The sequence below is a fragment of the Bos grunniens genome, chromosome 5, assembly GCF_055505025.1.
Source record: "Bos grunniens cultivar Pamir isolate PY7600 chromosome 5, Bosgru_T2T1.0, whole genome shotgun sequence".
In the NCBI taxonomy this organism is placed as follows: domain Eukaryota; kingdom Metazoa; phylum Chordata; class Mammalia; order Artiodactyla; family Bovidae; genus Bos; species Bos grunniens.
In genome coordinates, this window is record NC_141169.1 from 101,041,001 (window position 1) to 101,064,531 (window position 23,531).

At 36.5% G+C, this 23,531-nt stretch overlaps 1 protein-coding gene across 5 annotated transcripts; it reads left to right on the top strand.

Moving 5' to 3' along the window:
* The first annotated feature begins 2,704 nt into the window (after positions 1-2,704).
* CLEC2B (C-type lectin domain family 2 member B) lies at positions 2,705-23,531 on the top strand. 5 transcript variants are annotated; one of them, XM_086404232.1, is made up of 8 exons: positions 2,924-3,153; positions 4,057-4,127; positions 9,792-9,848; positions 9,928-10,029; positions 15,810-15,973; positions 20,006-20,109; positions 22,030-22,171; positions 23,315-23,531. In XM_086404232.1, the coding sequence occupies exons 4-7, from the start codon at positions 9,960-9,962 to the stop codon at positions 22,136-22,138; spliced, it is 447 nt and encodes a 148-aa protein (XP_086260358.1). In that variant the 5' UTR covers positions 2,924-3,153; positions 4,057-4,127; positions 9,792-9,848; positions 9,928-9,959; the 3' UTR covers positions 22,139-22,171; positions 23,315-23,531. The 5 variants fall into 5 exon arrangements, with proteins under 5 accessions (XP_086260356.1, XP_086260358.1, XP_086260357.1 ...); XM_086404233.1 differs by lacking the exon at positions 2,924-3,153 and adding an exon at positions 3,406-3,779; XM_086404230.1 differs by lacking the exon at positions 9,792-9,848 and having other exon boundaries at positions 2,705-3,153.

The following is a 23,531-nucleotide window of genomic DNA, read 5'->3' on the forward strand; positions in this document are numbered from 1 at the left end:
CTTTCAGGATTTGGAATAGCTCAACTGGAATTCCATCACCTCCACTAGCTTTGTTCATAGTGATGCTTTCTAAGGCCCACTTGACTTCACATTCCAGGATGTCTGGCTCTAGGTCAGTGATCACACCATCGTGATTATCTGGGTCGTGGAGATCTTTTTTGTACAGTTCTTCTGTGTATTCTTGCCATCTCTTCTTAATATCTTCTGCTTCTGTTAGGTCCATACCATTTCTGTCCTTTGTCGAGCTCATCTTTGCATGAAATGTTCCTTTGGTATCCCTGATTTTCTTGAAGAGATCCTTAGTCTTTCCCATTCTGTTATTTTCCTCTATTTCTTTGCATTGATCACTGAAGAAGGCTTTCTTATCTCTTCTTGCTATTCTTTGGAACTCTGCATTCAGATGCTTATATCTTTCCTTTTCTCCTTTGCTTTTTGCTTGTCTTCTTTTCACAGCTATTTGTAAGGCCTCCCCAGACAGCCATTTTGCTTTTTTGCATTTCTTTTCCAATGGGATGGTCTTGATCCCTGTCTCCTGTACAATGTCATAAACCTCATTCCACAGTTCATCAGGCACTCTATCTATCAGATCTAGGCCCTTAAATCTATTTGGTACAAACCTTCAACCTGTAAAAAATGCAGTATTCAAAAAGCACTAAAATACAAAGTGTGTCTGTATTTTCTTGTATGCGTTCCTAATAGCCCTATGGATAGAATGATTTGGTGATGGCATAGGTAGAATATGTTCATCTTCCCTCAAACTTTCTGTCTTATTTCTGTCCCCAAATGGAAACCGTGGAATCCTATACCAAGGTCACAAGTGAGAGGACTTGTACGAAGGCCACAGACAAGGAACCCACACCAAAGTCATCTCCAGAACTTACTGAGCTCCATAGCAACTGTTGCCATGAACCCCCATAATCTAAACTGGCCAGCTCCCTGATATCATATTAGGTAAATACTAACCAGTCACCTAATAACTTCCTTCCACAGGAATTTTGTTTGTCTTGAGGCTATAAAAATTGGCTACTAGCCCAGGAAAGTGTCAGCTCTTCCTTGAACTGGACGGCTGTTCCAAGAGTGTCTACCATCCTAATGAACTCTATTCTTCTCTCATTCAGTCTCATGTCTGGAAATTTTTTTCCAACCCATGCAAAGACCATGGAAAAAACAGTTTTATCTGTCCTTCCTTCTGCATTTTACCTTGCATAATTTCACTTCAGATGGTGACAGAACTGACCAGCAGAATATCTTTGAGACCACCTGGAAGAGTTTAAGCCTTTACTTCTTATTTTCATCACACTTTCTTACTCTACTTTCCTTTCTGTTCTAATTTCCTTCCCCTGCCTCGGTGTCCCTGTCAGACAAATGTAGTGTTGATCGCAAAGCAGTCACTGGGACACCAGCTGCTTTTCTTTAGTCTTCTGCCTCCTCTTTAATTTTTTAATACATTTTATTTATTTATTTTGGTTGTGCTGTGTTTTTGTTGCTGCGCCAGCTTTTCTCTAGTTACAGCGAGTGGGGACCTGTCTCTAGTTTCTGTGTGCAGGCTTTTCTTTGTGGTGGCTTCTCTTGTTGCCCGTATGGGTTCTAGGGCACTCAGGCTTCATTTGTTATGGATCCCGGGCTCTAGAGCACAGGCTCAGTAACTGTGGTGCTCGGGCTTAGTTGCTCCCCTGTGTGTGGGATCTTCCCAGATCTGGGATCAAACTACGTCTTCCACATTGGCTGCTGCTGCTTAGTCGCTTCAGTCGTGTCCAACTCTGTGCGACCCTATGGACTACAGTCTGCCAGGCTCCTCTGTTCAGGGATTCTCCAGGCAAGAATACTTGAGTGGGTTGTCATGCCTTCCTCCAGGAGGTCTTCCCAACCCAGGGATCAAACCCAGGTCTCTTTCAGACCAATTCTTTACCACTGAGCCACCAGGATTGGCAGGCAGATTCTTTACCAGTGAGCCACCAGGGAAGCCCTAGTATTCTTCTTAATGTAAATACATTTGACCCTTCATATTAGCAGCTTTTACACTGGGGAGTCAATCATGGATGGGGAACTCAGGGTAAACAGGGCACGTGGGACAGCAGACTGTAAGGAACCTGAGTGTGCTCAGATTCTGGTATCTGTGGCATCCATAGCAGGGAGAGGAGGATCTGGACCAAATTCCCCACAAATACCAAGAGTCAACTATATTTAGATGTATTGAGGGGAAACAGGAAATCACGTCAAAGTTCTGATGGGGAAAGATGTGAAAAGGAAACAAGAGCCCTGATAATATTGCAGCAAAAATAGAAGTGAGCCTTTTCTTAAACAAAAATAAGACTTTTCTGATAAGAAAAATAAGGAAACAATGAACAGGTGGGGAAATGACAGAAACAGGCCTGAGAGAGTTAAAGCAATCTTGATTACTCTTTAGCTGTTACTGCTAACAAACACTTGTAGCTGTACTTGTCCTTCCCAAAGGTAAACAAAGTCAATTACTCTCTGAATCTGTATGAATTATACTCTGTATCTGGCATTCTTTTCCTCTTGTAACATTTTTCATTTCAGAAAGAAGGCCATAGGCGATAACTTCTGAAAAGACAAGCCCCAGATATCCAGTTGCCTGATGCCAGCTCTGGCTGTTTTGAAATTTTGCAAAAGAAAAAAAAAAGGAAGACCTTCCTTAGGATACAAAACCTCTCCCTATTTCCCAGAGGCAGAGCAGTTTTTGAGGCGCTAGCCTCCTGAGTTTTGCATTTTGCCTGCCAAAGAATAAAGCTCTTTTCTGTTTCTCCAAAACTCTGTCTCTGTAATTTTTTGCACATCAGTATACAGAGAAGGCAATGGCACCCCACTCCAGTACTCTTGCCTGGAAAATCCCATGGACGGAAGAGCCTGGTGGGCTGCAGTCCATGGGGTCGCTAAGAGTCAGACACGACTGAGCAACTTCGCTTTCACTTTTCACTTTCATGCATTGGAGAAGGAAATGGCAACCCACTCCAGTATTCTTGCCTGGAGAATCCCAGGGACGGGGGAGCCTGGTGGGCTGCCGTCTGTGGGGTTGCACAGAGTCGGACATGACTGAAGCGACTTAGCAGCAGCATACAGAGAGTCCGGAGAGGGCAATGGCACCCCACTGCAGTACTCTTGCCTGGAAAATCCCACGGATGGAGGAGCCTGGTAAGCTGCAGTCCATGGGGTTGCTAAGAATCGGATACGACTGAGCGAATTCACTTCCACTTTTCACTTTCATGCATTGGAGAAGGAAATGGAAATCCACTCCAGTGCTCTTGCCTGGAGAATCCCAGGGACGGGGGAGCCTGGTGGGCTGCAGTCTCTGCAGTCGTGCAGAGTCGGACACGACTGAAGTGACTTAGCAGCAGTAGCAGTAGCATACAGAGAGTCAAGATTTTTGGCATCAATAACACTAGCATAATAACATTATCATCTTGAATATTCATGTAACATTCTGAGTACTTTTTAAACTTTCTTTTTCTCTTTTTCTGTGTGTATGAGTGTGCACGCATGCGAATATGCACACACACGCTTTTGTACACTTCAGCTCAGGATGTTTCTGTTTGAAACAGAAACTGCTTTTATTTCAGTTTCAGTAGCCATTTTAAAGCATACCTCTCTTCTCTTTAATTTCATCACCTTTGAGATGGCCTTTCTTAACACTTGATAATGAAACCATAACGTCCTAAAACTTGCCTTTTAATGAATCAAAGAGAGTCGTGTGTCACTAGTTACGTGTCACTTTCTTGAGAATTTAAGTGCCATTTGAAGGTTTTTTCTTTGTGGATCAGGTGATGATTCTTTGTTATGTAAAGAATATATGCATTTCTCTTCACTATTTACCATAACTTCCTTCCTTTCCAGTAATTGTTTTGTGTTTGTTTTCCAGGGAGCAAACTATATAGATAATAGTATGACTCAGTCTTCATCACATGATTTCTTTCCTTTTGAGACATCTACTTAAATAAACTGTGTTTTACTTCAGAGTAGCTTAACTCTAGTTTGGAGCTGTGTTGTAAAAACGTTGTTTTTGTTTTTGTTTTTTACATTAAAATTAAAACTTTGAAGAAAGGAGTCATCAAGTATGCAGTCAGCTTACAAAGATGCGAGCAAATAAGAAGCTGATGAAAAGAAGCGAGGTAAGAACATTTTCAGTTGTTCAAAATGAAAGCTATTTATTGAAATTATGAATCATAACTTCATAACAAAAATTTTGAAAGGCCTGAATAGGGTTTTGTAGTTTTTTCCATCAAGGAAAAAAAAAAAAGAAAAAAATCCCTTTTTTCTGTTAAATTAAAATCGGTAATTGATTATTTTGTCCTTGTAATTCAGATTCACTTTATCTTAATTGATCATGGAGGAAGATTATCCATACTGTAAAATTGTTCAAGATTAGGTTTCACTTTTACTAAATATTCAGTTAAATCTGTACTTCAAGAGAGGTTAAATATGAACCATAGCCATTCAATGTCTAGAATACATATGTGATATGAAATAATTGGCAAATATTTGTAATATTTTAAAAGATTGTTTATGGGCCATGAGTAGAGTCAAAATAAACTACTCTTTAGAGGTACTTAATAGCAGGGTGATTATCTCCTTCTTCTATTCTTATCTAAGCAATTGCTGGTACCCTAATATTTTGAGATGTCTCTGGCAATTTTTAAATGGAGAAGGAAAGAAAATCTACTAAAACAACAACACAAAACTTAGAAAACTATTTATAATAGCCAGGACATGGAAGCAACCTAGATGCCCATCAGCAGATGAATGGATAAGAAAGCTGTGGTACATATACGCAATGGAGTATTACTCAGGCTTTAAAAAGAATACATTTCAATCTGTTCTAATGAGATGGATGAAACTGGAACCTATTATACAGAGTGAAGTAAGCCAGAAAGAAAAACACCCATACAGTATACTAACGTATATATATGGAATTTAGAAAGATGGTAACAATAACCCTGTATACGAGACAGCAAAAGAGATACTGATGTATAGATCAGTCTTATGGACTCTGTGGGAGAGGGAGAAGGTGGGGAGATTTGGGAGAATGGCATTGAAACATGTATAATATCATGTATGAAATGAGTCACCAGTCCAGGTTCGATGCACGATACTGGATGCTTGGGGCTGGTGCACTGGGACGACCCAGAAGGAGGGTATGGGGAGGGAGGAGGGAGGAGGGTTCAGGATGGGGAACACATATATACCTGTGGCAGATTGATTTTGATATTTGGCAAAACTAATACAATTATGTAAAGTTTAAAAATAAAATAAAAATTTTAAAAAATATTTAAAAAAAAGAAGTTCCAGCCTAAAAAAAAAAGAAAAGAAAACAATTTGGTAACATTGGGTGTTTTAAATAGAAAGTTCAGAGTAGGTAAGATCCAAATTCTAAATCTATTAGTAACAGGACAATCTTTCAAAGTTTTTTGAACAGGAGTCCTTAAATAGGTAGAAGCAGAGTTGAGGAAATGAAGCTAACATGCATTAAAGAAAGCAATCTGTGACTTAGTGATGGTGGTGAGTTTTAAAATTTGCCATTTATTTTTGTTTTAGTCTACCAGTGTTATGGGCTTCCCAGAGGATGCAGTGGTAAAGAATCTGCCTGCCAATGCAGGAGATGCGAGAGACTTGGGTTCAGTTTCTGGGTCAGCCAGATCCCGTGGAGGAGGAAATGGCAACCCACTCCAATATTTTTGCCTGGAAAATTCCACGAGCCTGGAGGGCTACAGTTCAGGAGCTCACAAAGAGTCAGACACAACTGAACACAAAAACATATACACCAGCATTATGCAACAGTCAAAAATATTGTTGCAGTTCATATTAGCATGTATAAATGCTTTATTCCTCATTTTTTTCACAATTTAATAATTCTAAAGTTAGATCAAAGAAGGTTAGGGACAATGGTATCAAATATTAGATAACATGAAAATATCTAAAATAAAGTTTTAAGAGTGTTTTCTACCCACTCATAAGACCAGTGTTAGTTTTTGCCTTATATATCAATAAACAGTATAAATTTATATATTTTATCTATAAATTTATATGTATCACATAAATATATAAATTAAATTTTATGTGGTATATATAATATCTATATCATGTATATGTATTTTGACATTTTAAACACCATTGAAATAGTAATAACTTAGTGTCATGTAATTCATTTCTAAATGCTTAATATTTTTAAACATTTTATTTTCTCTTATTCTTTCTGCATATTGGTATTTTGTGATTTTTTTCTATAGCTGTAAACTCGGAAAAAGGGGATTTTATCTGGTTTTAAATTCATTGGTCACCCTGGATCTTTTCTCATATCTCCTTGGAGAAGATCAGAGTCAGAAACAGAGAAATTAGTTGCCAGTAAAGCTTCTCTATGGGAAAAATAATTGGAACATTTAGCTATTTATAACAGCGATGAATGTAGAACTATTTTAGTTACATTGTTAATAAAATATATTTTTATTAAGCTGCCCTGGACTTTTTTTTTTTTTTTCATTCCTTCATTGTACACACTGGGATTCCCCAGTGACTCAGCAATAAAGAATCTGCCTGCAATGCAGGAGACTCAGGAGATGTGGGTTCGACACTGGGTCAGAAAGATTCCCCTGGAGGAGGGCATGGCAACCCACTCCAATATGCTTGTCTGGAGAATCCCCAGGACAATCTTTCAAAGTTTTTTGAACAGGAGTCCTTAAATAGGTAGAAACAGAGTTGAGGAAATGAAGCTAACGTGCATTAAAGAAAGCAATCTGTGACTTAGTGATGGTGGTGAGTTTTAAAATTTGCCATTTAATTTTGTTTTAGTCTACCAGTGTTACAGGCTTCCCAGAGGATGCAGTGGTAAAGAATCTGCCTGCCAATGCAGGCTCCCGTGAATAGAGGAGCCTTCGGGCTACAGTCCATGGGATTGCAAAGAGCCAGACATGACTAAAGTGACTGAACATACATTCATTGTACACACTATGACCAACTTCTTTGAAATTCATCTTTCAATACCAACTTCATACTGAGAAACCAACATTTTCTGTTGCTTTTGTTTTTTGGATATTTTTGCAAGTTGCAGGTATTGAGGATTGAGTAAAATAGTAGAAACAAGGAATTTTAAAGATGAAAACTAACTATACTGAGTGTGCAAAACTAGATTTTAAGGCTTAGGGAGTAGGCAGATTAAACAGAGAATAATTGTGTAGCAGATTAAAGTATGCACCTGCATATTCAGAAGTGAAATAAATTTCCAATTCTTTAGAGCTTTAAATCAAACTAAATATCACTCCAAGTTCCTACATCACTGAGCTGACAATATATTTAATCTTGGTGATTTTCCTACAGGGTTATATGAACTTTCCCAAATTTTGTAAGACATTGAATTTGAGGTTGAGGGTTTTTACTTATCTCTTTTCACTGATTACTTTGTTCTTTAGTCAAGAAATCTTGGGGGATTTTCCAGATAAGAATACTGGAGTGGGTTGCTATTTAATATTTCCTTCTCCAGGGGATCTTCCCCACCCAGGGATCAAACCTGAGTCTCCTGCATTGGCAGGCAGATTCTTTACCACTGAGCCATCAGGGAGGTATTTATATCAACATTCATAACCCCTTTGGTTCTAGTTCTGCTATTTCTGTGCTAATATAACAAAAGCCACTCTGTTTGCCACACTCATGACATGCATCTTTGTTGAGACTGGTTTTTCTGCAGGTGGGATATCTCCATATGCTCCACAAAGTTGAATGATTTAGTATTTTGCCAACTTTGAGTTATAAATGACTTATATCACTAGTACCTGGAGCATTTCTCATATTAGCAGGATGTGCACCATCTTCTTGTGGCTTATAAGTACTTCCTCTTTTTAAAGCCCTTTATGATTCTCAAAATATTCCCTTTAATAAACCAGAATTTTCTTTTCTTTTTTTTTAAATGAAGGAGTCACTAATTTCAATAATCATTCTGGAGAAAAGGATGGCAAATAGCTGAAGACCTCCTTGAAACAATGAATAGGAAAATGATTTTAAAATAATTCTGCTTAATAGAGCAATAATTAACCTTCAACTCCTACTCATATGGTAATTAAAATATGGAAATATGGGAGAGCTAACACAGGAAAGTTAATAAAAGTTTTGACTATCCCTTCTCCAGCAGATCTTCCCCACCTGCTGGAGAGGGGATAGTCAAATACTCACTCTGGTATTCTTGGGCTTCTCTTGTGGCTCAGCTGGTAAAGAATCTGCCTGCAATGCAGGAGACCTGGGTTCGATACCCGGGTTGAGAAGATCCCCTGGAGAAGGGAAAGGCTACCCACTCCAGTATTCTGACCTGGAGAATTCCATGGACTATACAGTCCATGGGGTCACAAATAGTCGGACACAACTGAACGACTTTCACTTTCTTTTATTTAATTCCTGTTATAAGCCAGATCTGAAAACATAGTACATAATATATCCTTTAACTTTAAAAAAGAGAGATGTTAATGGTCGAAGTCTCTTAAGGTCTATGTTCTGAAGTCCCAGAGTGTCACTTGTACCACATTCTATTGGTCAAAGGGAGACACAAGACCAATTCATATTCAAGTGTTGGGAAATGCAGTATATACCTCGTGGTAGGAGAAATAGCATGATTGTGTACCAAAGGGGCGGTGGACATAGAAAGGCATGATTCTTTGGGGGCCATTTTAACAATTTGTTACAGATACGCAGAACAACAAAATGTTAACTGAAAATATTAGAATATAAAACAGTGGGCAAATGATGATCGTACTCGTTTAAAATTACCAGTATTTGGGAGGGAGGTTATATATGTAAAAATGGATTTGAAAGATCTATGTGTGGAGGGATCTTAACACAAATGATAACACTGGCTATTTCTAAAGAGGGTAAATTTAGATTTATTTTAAATTTAATTTCTTAGGAGGACTTCCCTGGCAGTTCAGTGGTTTAGACTCCAGGCTCCCAAGGCAGGGGGTTCAGATTCAATCCCTGGCCAAGGAACTAAGATCCCATGTGCCACATGGTACAGCCAAAAAAAAAAAAAAAATTCATGATTGAAAATAATTATTTCTTTTATATATCCACTAAGGAAAAAATTTATCCAACAAAAAAAGCAACTAGTTCTTCACTAAGTAAAAAAAGACAAGGAGAATCAATTTTGTCAATAATTTTATTGTCCATCTTAAAGTATCTGCTATAATTTTTTACATTTCATGAAATTTTACATTAAGGATAAATATTTTATAATCACATGAAATAATAAAAAGTTTCATTTCAAGAAACTTGCATACCAATTTTATTTTTTCCTAAATGACCACTAACAAAAGAAAAACAATTCCTCACAAAGATTTGTTCTGTTCTACTGAATTTGTAGATCAGGACATACAGAACTAGAAAACAAAGTGACTCATCCAAGTTCCTTTGTTAGTGGTGAAAATCTCAATTCTAAATTTTTTGATTGTTTATTGATAATTATTACTGATTATTATTATTATTATTGATTATTCCGTGGTCTTTCAAATATACTATACTGTCTATCCTTTAAAATTAAACTTTTTATTAGTTATAAAGTAGATTTTCTTAGAAATATTCAAGAATTGTTAGGATGTGCTAATATTTCACCATAGAAGGTTGTTGAAGGTCTGGAGGTGGCTTCAGACTTGAGGAAACCCTACCAGAAAAGTCATATATTTTATCCCTTGGGCTGTGGCAGTAAAGTTCATAGTAACATCTGGATTTGATAAAAGGTTCTTCTGAGAAATTTCAGCCAAAAGGAAAAATTATGTTTCTTTTTTTTCCCATATGACAAACAGAGAAAGTACGTTTTGTGTCATCTCCTTGTGAAATATTGGCGTAAAGAAGTTTGTCAGGTATGGTTTTGAATGCAAATTAGGTCTTTCTTTTACCTGTTTCTTAATCTAAGTGGTGTTTTGTTTTGTTTTGTTTCAGATGTTAAAGACACACAGTGCAAGTGGTGTACAATGGGACTTATTTCTGCATTAGCAATATCTGTAGTTATTAATGTTGTTTTAACAAGTATATATTTTTCAGGTGAGTAAATTACATCCTTTTATTTCTTCAATTTTATTTTTTGTTTTCAGAGCTTCCTACTGTATGATACTTTTCCTTTCTGCCTCAGTCATTATCTTTTCTCATTATTCTCACTCCCTTCCCATTATCCATGATATATATAGTGGGTATCAATGAATGAATGTTTATGAATTATGCAATCTACATTAAGGCACAGGGAGATGTAAAGATGATTACGACAAAATCTTTCACCCTGATAGTCTGAGCGACTGAACTGAACTGATGCATAGGTCAGTTTTTGTAGATAATACCACAGATAGGCCAACAGAAAGAGTATGCAAATGTCTGTTGCTCAAGAATTTTGTCAATGATTTGTTGTCAGCTTTACCCAGTTTACTCATTCTTTCTTTCTTTTTTTTTTTAATTTTATTCATTTACTTGTTGGCTGTGCGGGGTCTTCATTGCTGTATGTTGGTTTTCTCTAGTTGCAGTGAGCAGGAGCTACTCTCTGGTTGCATGTGGGAGCTTCTCATTGTGGTGGCTTCTCTTGTGACAAACTACGGACTCAGTAGTTGTGGTACACAGGCTTACTTGCCTCGAGGCATGTGGAATTTTTCTGGGTCAGGGATCAAACCCGTATTCCCTGCATTGGTAGGTGGATTCTTAACCACTGGATCACCAGGGAAGTCCCATTTCAGCCATTCCGATGAGTGTGTGTTGGTATGTTTGCTGGTACCTATTGCAACTTTAATCGACATTCTCTTGATGACCAATACTGTTAAGCTCCTTTTCACATTTTGGTGCTCAGTCACTCAGTTATGTCCAACTCTTTGCGACCCCATGGATTACAGCACGCCAGGCTTCCCTGTCCTTTATCATCTCCCGGAGCTTGCTCAAACTCATGTCCATTGAGTCGGTGATGCCATCCAACCAACTTCATCCTCTGTTGTCCCCATCTCTTCCTGCCTTCAACCTTTCCCTGCATCAGGGTCATTTCCAATGAGTCAGTTCTTTGCATCAGGTGGCCAAAGTATTGGTGCTTCAGCCACAGCATCAGTCCCTCCAATGAATATTCAGGATTGTTTTCCTTTAGAAAATTCTTTTCACAGTTACTGCTCATTTAACTGCAATATTTTGTGAAGGGGTATCCTTACCCTGATTCTAGAGGGAAAACCTCCAATTTTTCACTATTAAATAAGAAATTAGCTGTAGGGTAGTTTTGTTTGTTTGTTTGGTAAATTGTCTATCAGATTGGCATAGCTCCCCTCTATTCCTACTTTACTGAGAATTTTTGCTGTGAATGAGTGTTAAATTTTTCAGATGCACATATTGGTATGATCGTGTGATTTTTCTTTTTTAGCCTATTGATAAGATGGATTATATTAATGGATTTTCAAATGTTGAATCATCTTTGCAGACCTGGGATAAATCCTACTTTTTCATAGTGTATAATTCTCTTTGTACACTGTTAGATTTGTCTTACCAATATTTTGATAAGAATTTTTGGACCTATGCCCATGAGAGATATTGGTCTATAGTTTTCTCTTCTTTTTGAATGTCTTTGGTTTTGTGGTTAAGATAATGCTGGCCTCATGTAATGAGTTAAGATGCATTCCCTCTGATTTTATATTTTAAAAGAGGTTGTCGACAATTGCTGTTTTCTTCCTCAGTTGTTCGGTAGTGGACACATCTGAGCCTGTTGCTTTCTGTGTTTTAGGACATTACTGATTATTAATTCAGTTTCTTTAATAGATATGAGCCTATTTACATTGTTTATTTCTTCTTTTGTGAGTTTTGGAAGATTGCATCTTTCAAGGAATCGGTCCGTTTTACATAAGTCATTAAGCTTGTGGGCATTAACTTGTTCATAGTATTCCTTTATTATCTTTTGTGGCATGTGTAGTGATGTTGTCTCTTCTATTTCTGATATGATTAATTTATCTCTCCTTTATTTTCTAAGTTAACTTGGCTAGAGGCTGACTGATTTTATTGTTCTTTGCAAAGAAAGGGCTTTTTGCTTTTGTTGACTTTCTCTATTAATTCCCTGTTTTCAGTTTAATTGTTTTTTTGCTCTGTGATTCTTATTATTTCTGCTCTGTTTTTCTTGGGTTTAATTTTCACCTCTTTTCCTAGTTTCCTAAGAAAGGAATGTAGATTGATGATTTTAAAACTTTCTTGTTTTCTAACGTATGAATTCAGTGCTATTTATTTTTTTCTAAGGACTGCTTTTGCTTCTTCCCATCAATTTCGATGAGTTGTGTTTTCATGTTTGTTTAATTCAAATTGCTTTTAAAATTCTCTGTATTTCCTTTTTGACCCATGTGTTGTTTAATAGTGTATTCTTTCATCTCTACATATTTTAGGGATTTCCAATTATCTCTCTGTTCTTTATTTCTATTTTAATTTCACTGTGATCAGAAAACATAATTAATTTTTCTTTAGATTTTGTTAGTGTTAATAGTTATGTTAACTATTAATTTTAATATTTTATCTTCATTTTCATTTGTATGTTTATGTAAGCATTCAGATTATCTGCAAATAACAGTGATTTTATTTATTGTATTGAAATACTTATATCTTTTTATATATTTATATTGCCTCATTTCACTGGCTAATACTTCCAATAAAAGGTTGAGAACTAGTGAGAACTTGCATCTTTATCTCATTCTTAATATACATAAGAAAGTTTTAAATATTTCTCTACTAAGAATGATTATTTATGGATATTCTTAATCAAATAAAGATTATTTGATTATTCCTAATTAAATAATTCCTAGATAGCCAAAGAGTTTTATTCTAAAAGGACATAGAATGTTATCAAGTACTATTGAGAAATGCTTAGTTTGTCTCTTCTTTCTGTTAATGTGTTGAGTTACACAGAGTTTTACAAAATGTTAAAGTAAACCTTCCTATCTGGAGTAAACTCAATTTGATCATAAAATATTAACCTTTGTAACATTCTTGAGTTAACCTGGCTAATATTTTGTTTATAATAATATGTGCATATGCTCATGCAAGGCTGAACTATAATTTCCCATTTGATAATAGTGTTGTCAGCAATATTGAAATTATGTGAAAGTGTTAAGTGCTCAGTCATGTCAGATTCTTTCCAACCTCATGGACTGTAGCCCACCAGGCTACTCTGTCCCTGGGCTTCTCCAGGCTAGAATACTGGAGTGGGTTGCCATTCCCTTCTCCAGGGGATTTTCCCAAAACAGGGATCAAACCCAGGTCTCCCACACTGCAGGCAGATTCTTTACCATCTGAGCCACCAAGATTATGCTAGCCTCTAAAACTGAGCTGTTAAAGATTCCTTCCCACTCTATTTTCTGAAAAAGATTGGGTAACATTGCTACGTCTTACCTAAATAATTAGATGTGTTCACATCTGAAGCCACCTGGACTGGGAGATTTCTTTGTGTGGGACTTTTTTCATTAAAAGTTTAATTTCTTCACTACATAGAGTATTTATTCACATTTACCTTTCCTTTGTCAGTTTTTCTGTGTTGTTCAGAAATTTCTCTTTTATTCCTAGTATTGCTAATTTGTCTACTTCCCTTTAAAAAGGTGTTTTTCTTTTTTCAGCTAATGTTCTGTCTATTCTAGATTATTCAAAAAGCCAACAATGAGTTTCTTGACTTTTTAGCTTTATATTAGTTTCTATTCAATTGTTTTCTGGTCTTATTTTTTTAATGGAGTCTTTCTACTTTTTACTTTTAATTTATCACTCTAATTGTTTGAGAGAGCTAATTAAAAAAAAAAAACATAAATTTAAACCAATAAATTTTCCTCTAAGATTAAAGGAAATGTACTGTGTGGTTCAGTGGTTAGGATGCCTTGCTTTCATTGCTGAGAGTCTGGGTTCTATCCCTTGTCAGGGAACTAAGCTCCCACAAGCCAAATGGCATGGCCAAAAACAAAAGAGAAAGACCCACAAGCTTAGTTATATCCATAATTTTTAATATGATATATATCACATATATAAAAAGATATGTAATTACCTTTCATTTAAAACACACTTTATTTCCCAAGATTTCTTTCTTTTTTTTTTTTTTTTTCCCCTTTGATTCATGAACTATTTAGCATTGAGTTTCTTAATTTACAGCCTTTGGTGATTTAAAAAAAAAATTTTTTTTATTGGTATATGGCTCAATTCCACTACAGTCAGGTGGCACACTGTTAATGTTTTCAACCTTTTAAAATCTGTAGTTAAAACTTTATTGTCCCACATTTTAGTAAATGTTTTGCGTGCTTTTTTGGGAATGCATATTCTGTAGTTACTGCTTTTAGCTCTCCTATATGTCAACTCAATTTTGTTACTTATGGTGTTCAAATGTTATTATTCTTAGACATTTAGACATGGGCTTCCCTGATAGCTCAGTTGGTTAAGAATCTGCCTGCAATCCAAGAGGCCCCAGTTGAATTCCTGGATCAGGAAGATCCGCTGGGGAAGGGATAGGCTAACCACAGCAAAATTCTTGATCTTCCCTTATGGCTTAGCTGGTTAAAAATCCACCCACAATGCGGGAGACCTGGGTTCGATCCGTGAACTGGGAAGATTTCCCTGGAGAAGGGAATGGCTACCCACTCCAGTATTCTGGCCTAGAGAAATCCATGGCCTGTATAGACCACGGGGTCGCAAAGAGTCCAACACAACTGAGCAACTTTCACTTTCACTTAGACGTTTGGACCGTTGTTTTATCAACATTTAAGAGAAGGGCGCTAAAATGTTTACCATCTACAGGTACCTGGTATGAGGTGTTTAGGAGTGATAATTAACTAATAGTTTTACCTCTATGCACCATAGATCACCAGCATCCCATTTACAACTGGTGACTGGGTAAATGCCTTTAATGCAGATCACATTGGAAAACCAATAGCATATCTCATCCTTAAGGTTCTGTTCCCTTAGAACCACTTTTGATACCAAAAACTGATTGTCTGGGAGTGTTCAGAAAAGTTGATGGCACAAATATTACAAGAATACAACTTTATTTTATTTTATTTCTACCATTTCTATATATTTCAAAATGATCACCACGATAAAACTAGTTACCATAGAAAAGATTCTAATATAAGAACTATACATGACACAACTGATGTGGAAGGCTAAAGAGGAAATAGTCACTAATGATTTTGGCTTAAAGCACTAGTATGTTTGGAGAACCCCCAGGTGAGGAAAGTCTAGAAACATCTAACTGCAGCGACTACAAAAGGAAACTCATGAAAAGGCTTGTGAACTTCCTATGCACAATGCCTCCAACTACAATGAATTCTGCTTTATTTTCATCTTCTAAATTTCACATGAGTTCTTTCTGTTGATTAACCTAGAACCACACAATGATGGTGGTGTCTAGTTACAACTGGAAACCGAGTACATGTCTTGTTAGTTATATAGTGTTTTATTATTTTCATTGCTTTCTTAGAGATTAAAATCTGTCCTAGATTTATAACAGTCTAAAATAAATCAGTATTTTTAGTACCACCTGATTTTGTTATATTTTATTTACCTGGAAATGACAAAAGTGACTTAACATGTGTGAAATCACATTAACTGCTCTAGGAAGGCCTATGAATCACTGAATTTGGAGTTGAGACCAACGTGAGTGTCCTGTCACATTCTGGACGGTTCTCTTTTAACCTAACATGAAGTCTGTTTTCAACTTGTTATGGGATAGACATGCAATTCTGGCCATGAGCATCATCTTTTTTGTCACAATCCCGTCCTTCTTCAATGATCTCAAAACACAGTGACATATTATTTCATCTGATTCTTAAAATACGTATTTATCTCCGCTCTAGCTAAAGAAGATAGGGGTGCTCAATATTTCTGCCCAGATAATTGGATTGGCTTCCAAGATAAATGCTATTATTTTTCTGAAGAAGAAAAAGATTGGAATTCAAGCAGATACGACTGTTTGTCTCAAAATGCTAGCCTAGTTATGATTGTCACTACAAAAGAAAAAGTAAGTAATTTAATATGCATTCCTTATCAATTGCATTAATTAGAGGTACTGGAAGTATTCAAATTCCGTTATGGTCTTCAAAGCATTTCAAACATGCCTGTTTATATATGCAAAATGTCGCAGAAGTTTAGAACATGCCATAGAAGATACAATTGAAAAAGCTAGTGATATTTTGTTTGGATAGTTTAAGACTCTGATCAAGTTCTAGACTTGGTAGCTAGCTTTTCCATTTTAAGGAATATGAATAGAAGAGCTTAACACTATTTGGAAAACTTTTAAAACCATTGAAGAGGAAGGATGGAATTCTCCATTTCACTTCCTTGGTGGAAATTTCCTCTAGCTACTCAATCTTGCTTCCCCGTGTTTCTCTGAGATATCATGGCAGCCTTCTGTCAGAGTGCTCACTATCAACATTGCAATAGGTGTAATTGAAAGTTTCCCTGTAGGCTGAAGTTATGAGTTTCCAGTGGCCAGATCGCCACCATATTTTATCTGAAATTATATCCATTGCTGTAGCATATCAGTTCAGTCAGTTCAGTCGCTCAGTCATGTCCGACTCTTTGCGACCCCATGAATCGCAGCACGCCAGGCCTCCCTGTCCATCACCAACTCCTGGAGTTCACTGAGACTCACGTCCATCGAGTCAGTGATGCCATCCAGCCATCTCATCCTCTGTCGTCCCCTTCTCCTCCTGCCCCCAACCCCTCCCAGCATCAGAGTCTTTTCCAATGAGTCAACTCTTTGCATGAGGTGGCCAAAGTACTGGAGTTTCAGCTTCAGCATCATTCCTTCCAAAGAAATCCCAGGGCTGATCTCCTTCAGAATGGACTGGTTGGATCTCCTTGCAGTCCAAGGGACTCTCAAGAGTCTTCTCCAACACCACAGTTCAAAAGCATCAATTCTTTGGCGCTCAGCTTTCTTCACAGTCCAGCTCTCACATCCATACATGACCACAGGAGAAACCATAGCCTTGACTAGATGGACCTTTGTTGGCAAAGTAATGTCTCTGCTTTTGAATATGCTATCTAGGTTGGTCATAACTTTCCTTCCAAGGAGTAAGCATCTTTTAATTTCATGGCTGCAGTCACCATCTGCAGTGATTTTGGAGCCCAGAAAAATAAAGTCTGACACCGTTTCCACTGTTTCCCATGAAGTGATGGGACCAGATGCATGATCTTCGTTTTCTGAATGTTGAGCTTTAAGCCAACTTTTTCACTCTCCTCTTTCACTTTCATCAAGAGGCTTTTTAGTTCCTCTTCACTTTCTGCCATAAGGGTGGTGTCATCTGCATATCTGAGGTTATTGATATTTCTCCCGGCAATCTTGATTCCAGCTTGTGTTTCTTCCAGTCCAGCGTTTCTCATGATGTACTCTGCATATGAGTTAAATAAGCAGGGTGACAATATACAGCCTTGACATACTCCTTTTCCTATTTGGAACCAGTCTGTTGTTCCATGTCCAGTTCTAACTGTTGCTTCCTGACCTGAACACAGGTTTCTCATAGGCAGGTACAAATTAAAAGGTTAATAAATCTTTGTTCAAAAAACATTGATGGAAACATGCAATAAATAAAGAGACTCTCCAAGAGCTTTAACAAGCAGGAGACCTTGTACCTCTGCACTTATGAAATCTGTTCTTTCCCTGGGTGACTTACGTGGCAAGTATATTTTTTACTTTTGTTTCCTTTCTTTTAAAGTAAAAGGTTAATTTAAAAGGTAATTAACTTCTTTAAAATTGTGGTGTTTTGTTGGTGGTCAACAAAGTGGTCAACATTGTTAAAAGTGGTCAACATTGTTAAAAGTGGTCATTTAAAAGTGGTCATTTTTAAATGACATTTAAACATTTAAAAGTGGTCAACATTGTTAAAAGAACTGTGTATTACTTTCAGGGTAAACAATGTATAGTTATGCAATCTACCTGATTGGTTCAAGTTTAAGTAGTTACAAACTGCTGCTGCTGCTGAGGCTAAGTCGCTTCAGTCCTGTCCGACTCATAGCGACCCCATGGACTGCAGCCTACCAGGCTCCTCCATCCATGGGATTTTCCAGGCAAGAGTACTGGAGTGGGGTGCCATTGCCTTCTCCGAGATACAAACTAGGCTGGGGCAATTTATAGATCAGTGTAAGGAAACTAAACCATTTTGGAAGCAAGAAAAGACAGAGAAACCTGAATAAAATGTGAAAAACTAGATATGTTAAGAGTAGATATACCAAGTCAAAAAGTAAGATGCAGGCTTAATTTAATACAAAGAACTTCTGTAGCAAATGGTTTCACTGCTGAATTTAATAAGACTCTTGATATGAACATTCTGAGAAATCCTTAAACAGTCCTTGCAGTTCCTTTTGTGGAAAAAAGGCTAACTTGGCAGTAAGATGAAAAAAAAAAAATAACAAGTGACAAACAGAATGAGGTTGTTATTGCATATGGTATCTGTGAAGAAGTAATGAAAGTAATGTATAAAAGAATTTTAAAAGGCCATTTTTAAATAGTTTAATTAAAATATTACAAATGTTTATTTAAATTGCAAAGTATTTTCTTAGTTAAAATGAGATGAAGCTTGCTTCGTGAAAATTTTCCCCTATTTATTTGCACCTATTTAGAATTACCTTGTCTTTTTAACAAGCAGTTCCATGAGCTACTCTTTATTAAGCAAATAATGTTCAATATTTTTCATAGGACACTTCCCTGTACCTTGTCACTTCCCAGTTCCCTGTCATCAAAAGCTCAGCTCCACATCTTCATCCAATTTTTCCAGCTATTCAGTGCAATATATCCTGTTGTTTTCCAATACATACATCCTGTCTTGCTTGTTTTTTCTGCCTTAAAACAAGCTCTTTCCTAAGCCTAGAACATGAATTGTCCTTTTCTCCCTGGATTCTGTATTTGTCACGGAATCTTTTACTCTTTCCAGATATGCCTCTTACAGTGCATCCTATGTGATGGTCTCCTGTAAAGACTGCGACACTTCTTCTATAAACTAAAATTTCACTCTGTATTTATTATACTCATAATCTTCCCATTTATTAGAATGTTTTCTAAGTTTGCATGGATTTTCTCACTCTACAGGAAACTCTGTGAATCCAGGGACACTGTTTTCTTAATAGATTCCTTTGTAAACCCATAGCTTGGCTCAGCAAATTGGATTTTTTTTTTTCAAATAAATTCATGAAATGCTATAGAAGATGGTATATTAAAATGCCAAGGTTATTGGCATCACTGTTACCAGGTAGGAATGGACCATAGTGTTGTGATCTGTCATAATTCCTTTGCATTTATATAAAACTGAAATGTAGAGTGATACAAAGTCAAGTTTATGGTTTTGCAACTATTTTGGGGGCAGGTAGACTCAGTGACTTTCTGGGTAGAACATAATTTTATGGCATGAAAGGCTCTCAGGTAGGAAAAATTTTCAACATCAAATGAATAAGGAGAAATATCAGAAAAAAATAAAAATTTCCCCCCAAATGATGTCTTTAGAAATGTAAATATTTGGTAAAAAAAAAAAAAATTGAAATTTGGGAATTAGGTTCTTCTAAAGGAACTGGATACATGAAAGATGTGTGTGTATGGGTGTGCAAACATGATAGTTGAAAGAAATGTTGAAGTAAAATATTACATTAAATTCAATATACTAGTATTTACTGGGAAGTGAAAAAAACATTATAATACATATCTGATGATTAGGAAGTCTATGTAAGAACTCCGTTGAAAAGTCTAGCTTTCTAGGAGTTCACAGACTAAAAATCTTGGAGGAATAGAGTTTCAATATATTTATATTGAATATTTATCAATTTGGAATCGAAAGTGTCTTAAAGAAAATTTCTCTGACAAATTTCTCTCTTTGTTTCATAAATGAGAAAATTGAGAGTCAGAAGGTAAAATACTTTTTCACAATCACATAGCTATTTTCCAGTGAAACTAGGATTTGAAGCTTTGTCACCTTTTTCCTCACAACCTGCAAAGCAAGAGGGACACAGTAAGTTGTAGTGAAAACTGCCAAGTAAAATTACTAATTTTATTTTGCCTCTAAAGCATTTTCTTAAGCGATTCAAGTGCACTTCTGATCACTGGATTTGGAGAGACATGACAGAAGATCTAACAGGACAATGGGTGGATGAAAACATACATAACAAAGGGTGAGTGTCTTTTTTCTGGGATTATATAAGTGTAGATAGTGCAGCTTTCTGGGATCCCCGGTAGCTCAGCTGGAAAAGAATTCACCTGCAATGCAGGTGACTCAGGTTCAATTCCTGGGTTGGAAAGTTCCCCTGGAGAAGAGATAAGCTACCTACTCCAGTGTTCTTGGGCTTCCCTGGCAGCTCAGTTGGTAAAGAATTTGCCTGCAATGCAGGAGACCTGGGTTTGATCCCTGGATTGGGAAGATTCCCTGGAAGAGGGAATGGCAACCCAATCCAGTATTCTTGCCTGGAGAACTCCCATGGACAGAGGAGCCTAGTGGGCTACAGTCCATAGGGTTGCAGAGTCGGATGCAACTGAGTGGCTAAGTGCACACACAGAGTGCAGCCTTCTAGAACCTGTACATTAGTATATTTCTGTACAGTCCTTGATTTGTCTTCATGTTGGAAAAGTGGACTAAGGATTAGTGTATCATGTATTAAGACTGGTTTCAAGAGTCAACCAGAGAGGCTGGAAATCAAGATATAAGAGAAAAACAAATATTGTATGTTAACACATATATATGGAATCTAGACAAATGGTCCTGATGAATCTATCTGCAGGGCAGGAATAGGGGCACAGACATAGACAATGGACTTGTGAACATAGCAGTGGAAGAAAAGGGTGGGACAAATTGGGAGAGAAGCATTACGCGTTACCCTCTGAGCCACAGTGGGCCTATATATACACAACCATGTGTAAAACAGATAGCTAGTGGGAAGCTGCTGTATAACTTAGAGAGCTTAGCTCAGTCCTCTGTGATGACCTCGATGGATAGAACTGGAGGTGGGAGGGTGGCTAAAGAGGGAGGGAATATACGTATACATATAGTTGATTCATGATGCTATAAAGCAAAAAATAACACAGCATTGCAAAGCAATTATATTTCAATTTAAAAATGAAAAAAAAAAGATACAAGGGAAAAGACTTCTTAGTTGGTTACTTTGAAGGTAAAGACCTGAGATTCACATACACAGTAAAAGTAGACTTTTTTCATGATTTTACCCTATTTTCTCTAATCTTATATCTCTTTCACAAGCTTCATGCTATCTGTTTGCTGACAAGTTTCACAGTTCAAGGTAAATTTGTTTATTTTAAGTGCTTTTATTTGCACTGATGGTTGCAATTTAACCTGGGCTTCATACCTTCTATTTTACAACATGGAGAATTGGACCTAAAAATTTGAGTTCACTGCGTATATGACCCAGTATAAACACCCCAAATTGTGACTGCCAGCCACTTAGGCATTTAGTCTATGCTGCTGCTGCTAAGTCGCTTCAGTCGTGTCCGACTCTGTGCAACCCCATAGACGGCAGCCCACTAGGCTCCTCTGTCCCTGAGATTCTCCAGGCAAGAATATTGGAGTGGGTTGCCATTTCCTTCTCCATTAGTCTATGCTAGAATTTCTCAATAGCAGAAACAAGTGGACATCTTGGACCACATTATTCTTTCCTGTGTGGAGGGAGCACTTTCTTGTGCACAATAGGATGTTGGCAACATCTCTGGCCTCTACTCATGAGACAGTAGCAATTCCCCCTGCCCCACTCCTCTTGAGGCAACCAAAAACGTCTTCAGATATTTCCAAGTGTCCCTTGCAAGGGCTGGTGGAAGGCAAACTCACCCCAGGGTTAAGAACCATTGGTTTTTACAAATTGACAACTCTACCTATAACATGTAACTTAGTTTAACAAATACAGATTCTTGGAAGGGAGACTCCTTTGGTCCAATTTGGTACAGACATCTTAACCCTAGCAAGAAAGGACTGTATAGAAACATACTTTTTCACAGCTCTAGACATAATATTTTTTAAAAAGGTGTCATTGACCAAGAGAGAAGTCACAGGACTCCCTAATGCATAGTGTTTGATTCCTTTATTGTAGGACTAATATGAAAGGGAATGAAATATGTTTTTACCTTAATGAAGATGGCGTTGCAACAGCTAGATGCTACACAGAGAGGAAATGGATTTGCAGGAAAAAAGTGCACTGAATCAGTTTCCAACAGTGGACTTAACATCCAAGAGTAAGATGGTTTTAATATTTATCAACTTTTTCCCTTTCCTTTTGTTGAAAATTCAACATTTCACTGCTTTAATATTATAGCCTGATGACACAGTTGGATGATTGTGAAAGCAATTTTCGTATTAGTTTTCTACTTTTTAAATGGTCTGGATCTTTGCTTATCTGTATCAATTTTAAAAGAATCATGCAATTTCACAGAATCTTTAGGTTAATTTTGGGAGTGTTGTATTTATATATTATTTTCTTATTCATTTAAAACATATTTCTTGTATTGATTTTTGTCTTATATAACATAATTTTCAAAACAGTTCCTGCATAGTATTTATTATATGTGTTTCTATTATATATATCTATTGCTTTTGCAATTATATACTTTTATTATCTTTTAAAACAGTTGTTTTTATTAGCAAGGTAACTCTTTTAGGTATTCTTGTTCTGTTCAACATGCTTTCTGACAATTCATAATTTTCTAATAATTTGTGGGTTCATTTAAATACTAGAAAACACAGCATCTAGTAGTAACAATTTTATTTTTCCTATATTGTAAAAATTAGTTATTTTTTGTATAATTAAAATAGGTGGAATTTCCAGGACAATATTGATGGTAAAAAATTGTTCCACATTTTAAAGAAAATGCTTCTGATATGTTAACATTAGTTGTGTTGTATCTAGTTTTTTATATCTTTTTCTTAAAAGTTAGGTTGGTTCTTTTCTATTTCTATTTGCTAAGAGATTTTTTTTTTTTGTAGGAAGAGACTTCATTTTCTTGTATACTTTTGTTTGCTGCATCTGTTTCAATGTTGTCATGGTTTCTATTCCTTTATCTTTAAATGTAATGAATGACATTTTAAATTTTCTAATGTTAAGAGACTGCTTTACAATCCTAGATAAAATTCAATTTGGTCATGATGTGATATCCTGTTTATTTTAGGTATATTCATTTTGATATTTATTTTTTAACACTCTAGAGTGTGATTACCCTAAAATTTTCCTTAGGAAAGCAGGGATTATAGTTTGAGTAATTCAGTGATGACATGATTGAAAAATGTGCTGCTTTACAATTATGCTATAAAATTATGAATGATAAATTTCATATGTCTTGAAAATTCATTCCTGATCGCATTTTCTGCATATTTTTTTTTAGATATGCACTTGTGATTTTCAACGAAGAGCAGTAGCAGCCTCTAGAAAGCTGCTAGAAAAGAGTACTCATGGACATCATGACATAGTGATGTCACCAATGTTGAATGCTGCTACTAGGGAGCTGCAGCCTCTAGAAGATTTATATTGTTTCAATGGAAAAAAATCTCATTTTCTCCTGATAGGAGAAATAAAATTAGAAAGGACACATTTGACAGTAA

What these genes read in the sequence shown, in the direction of transcription:
- CLEC2B (XM_086404230.1), top strand. Translation starts at nt 9,960, where the DNA reads ATGGGACTTATTTCTGCATTAGCAATATCTGTAGTTATTAATGTTGTT. An exon ending in AACAAGTATATATTTTTCAG is followed by an intron (nt 10,030 to 15,809) that starts GTGAGTAAATTA and finishes TCTCCGCTCTAG; the next exon opens with CTAAAGAAGATAGGGGTGCT. An exon ending in TTGTCACTACAAAAGAAAAA is followed by an intron (nt 15,974 to 20,005) that starts GTAAGTAATTTA and finishes TTGCCTCTAAAG; the next exon opens with CATTTTCTTAAGCGATTCAA.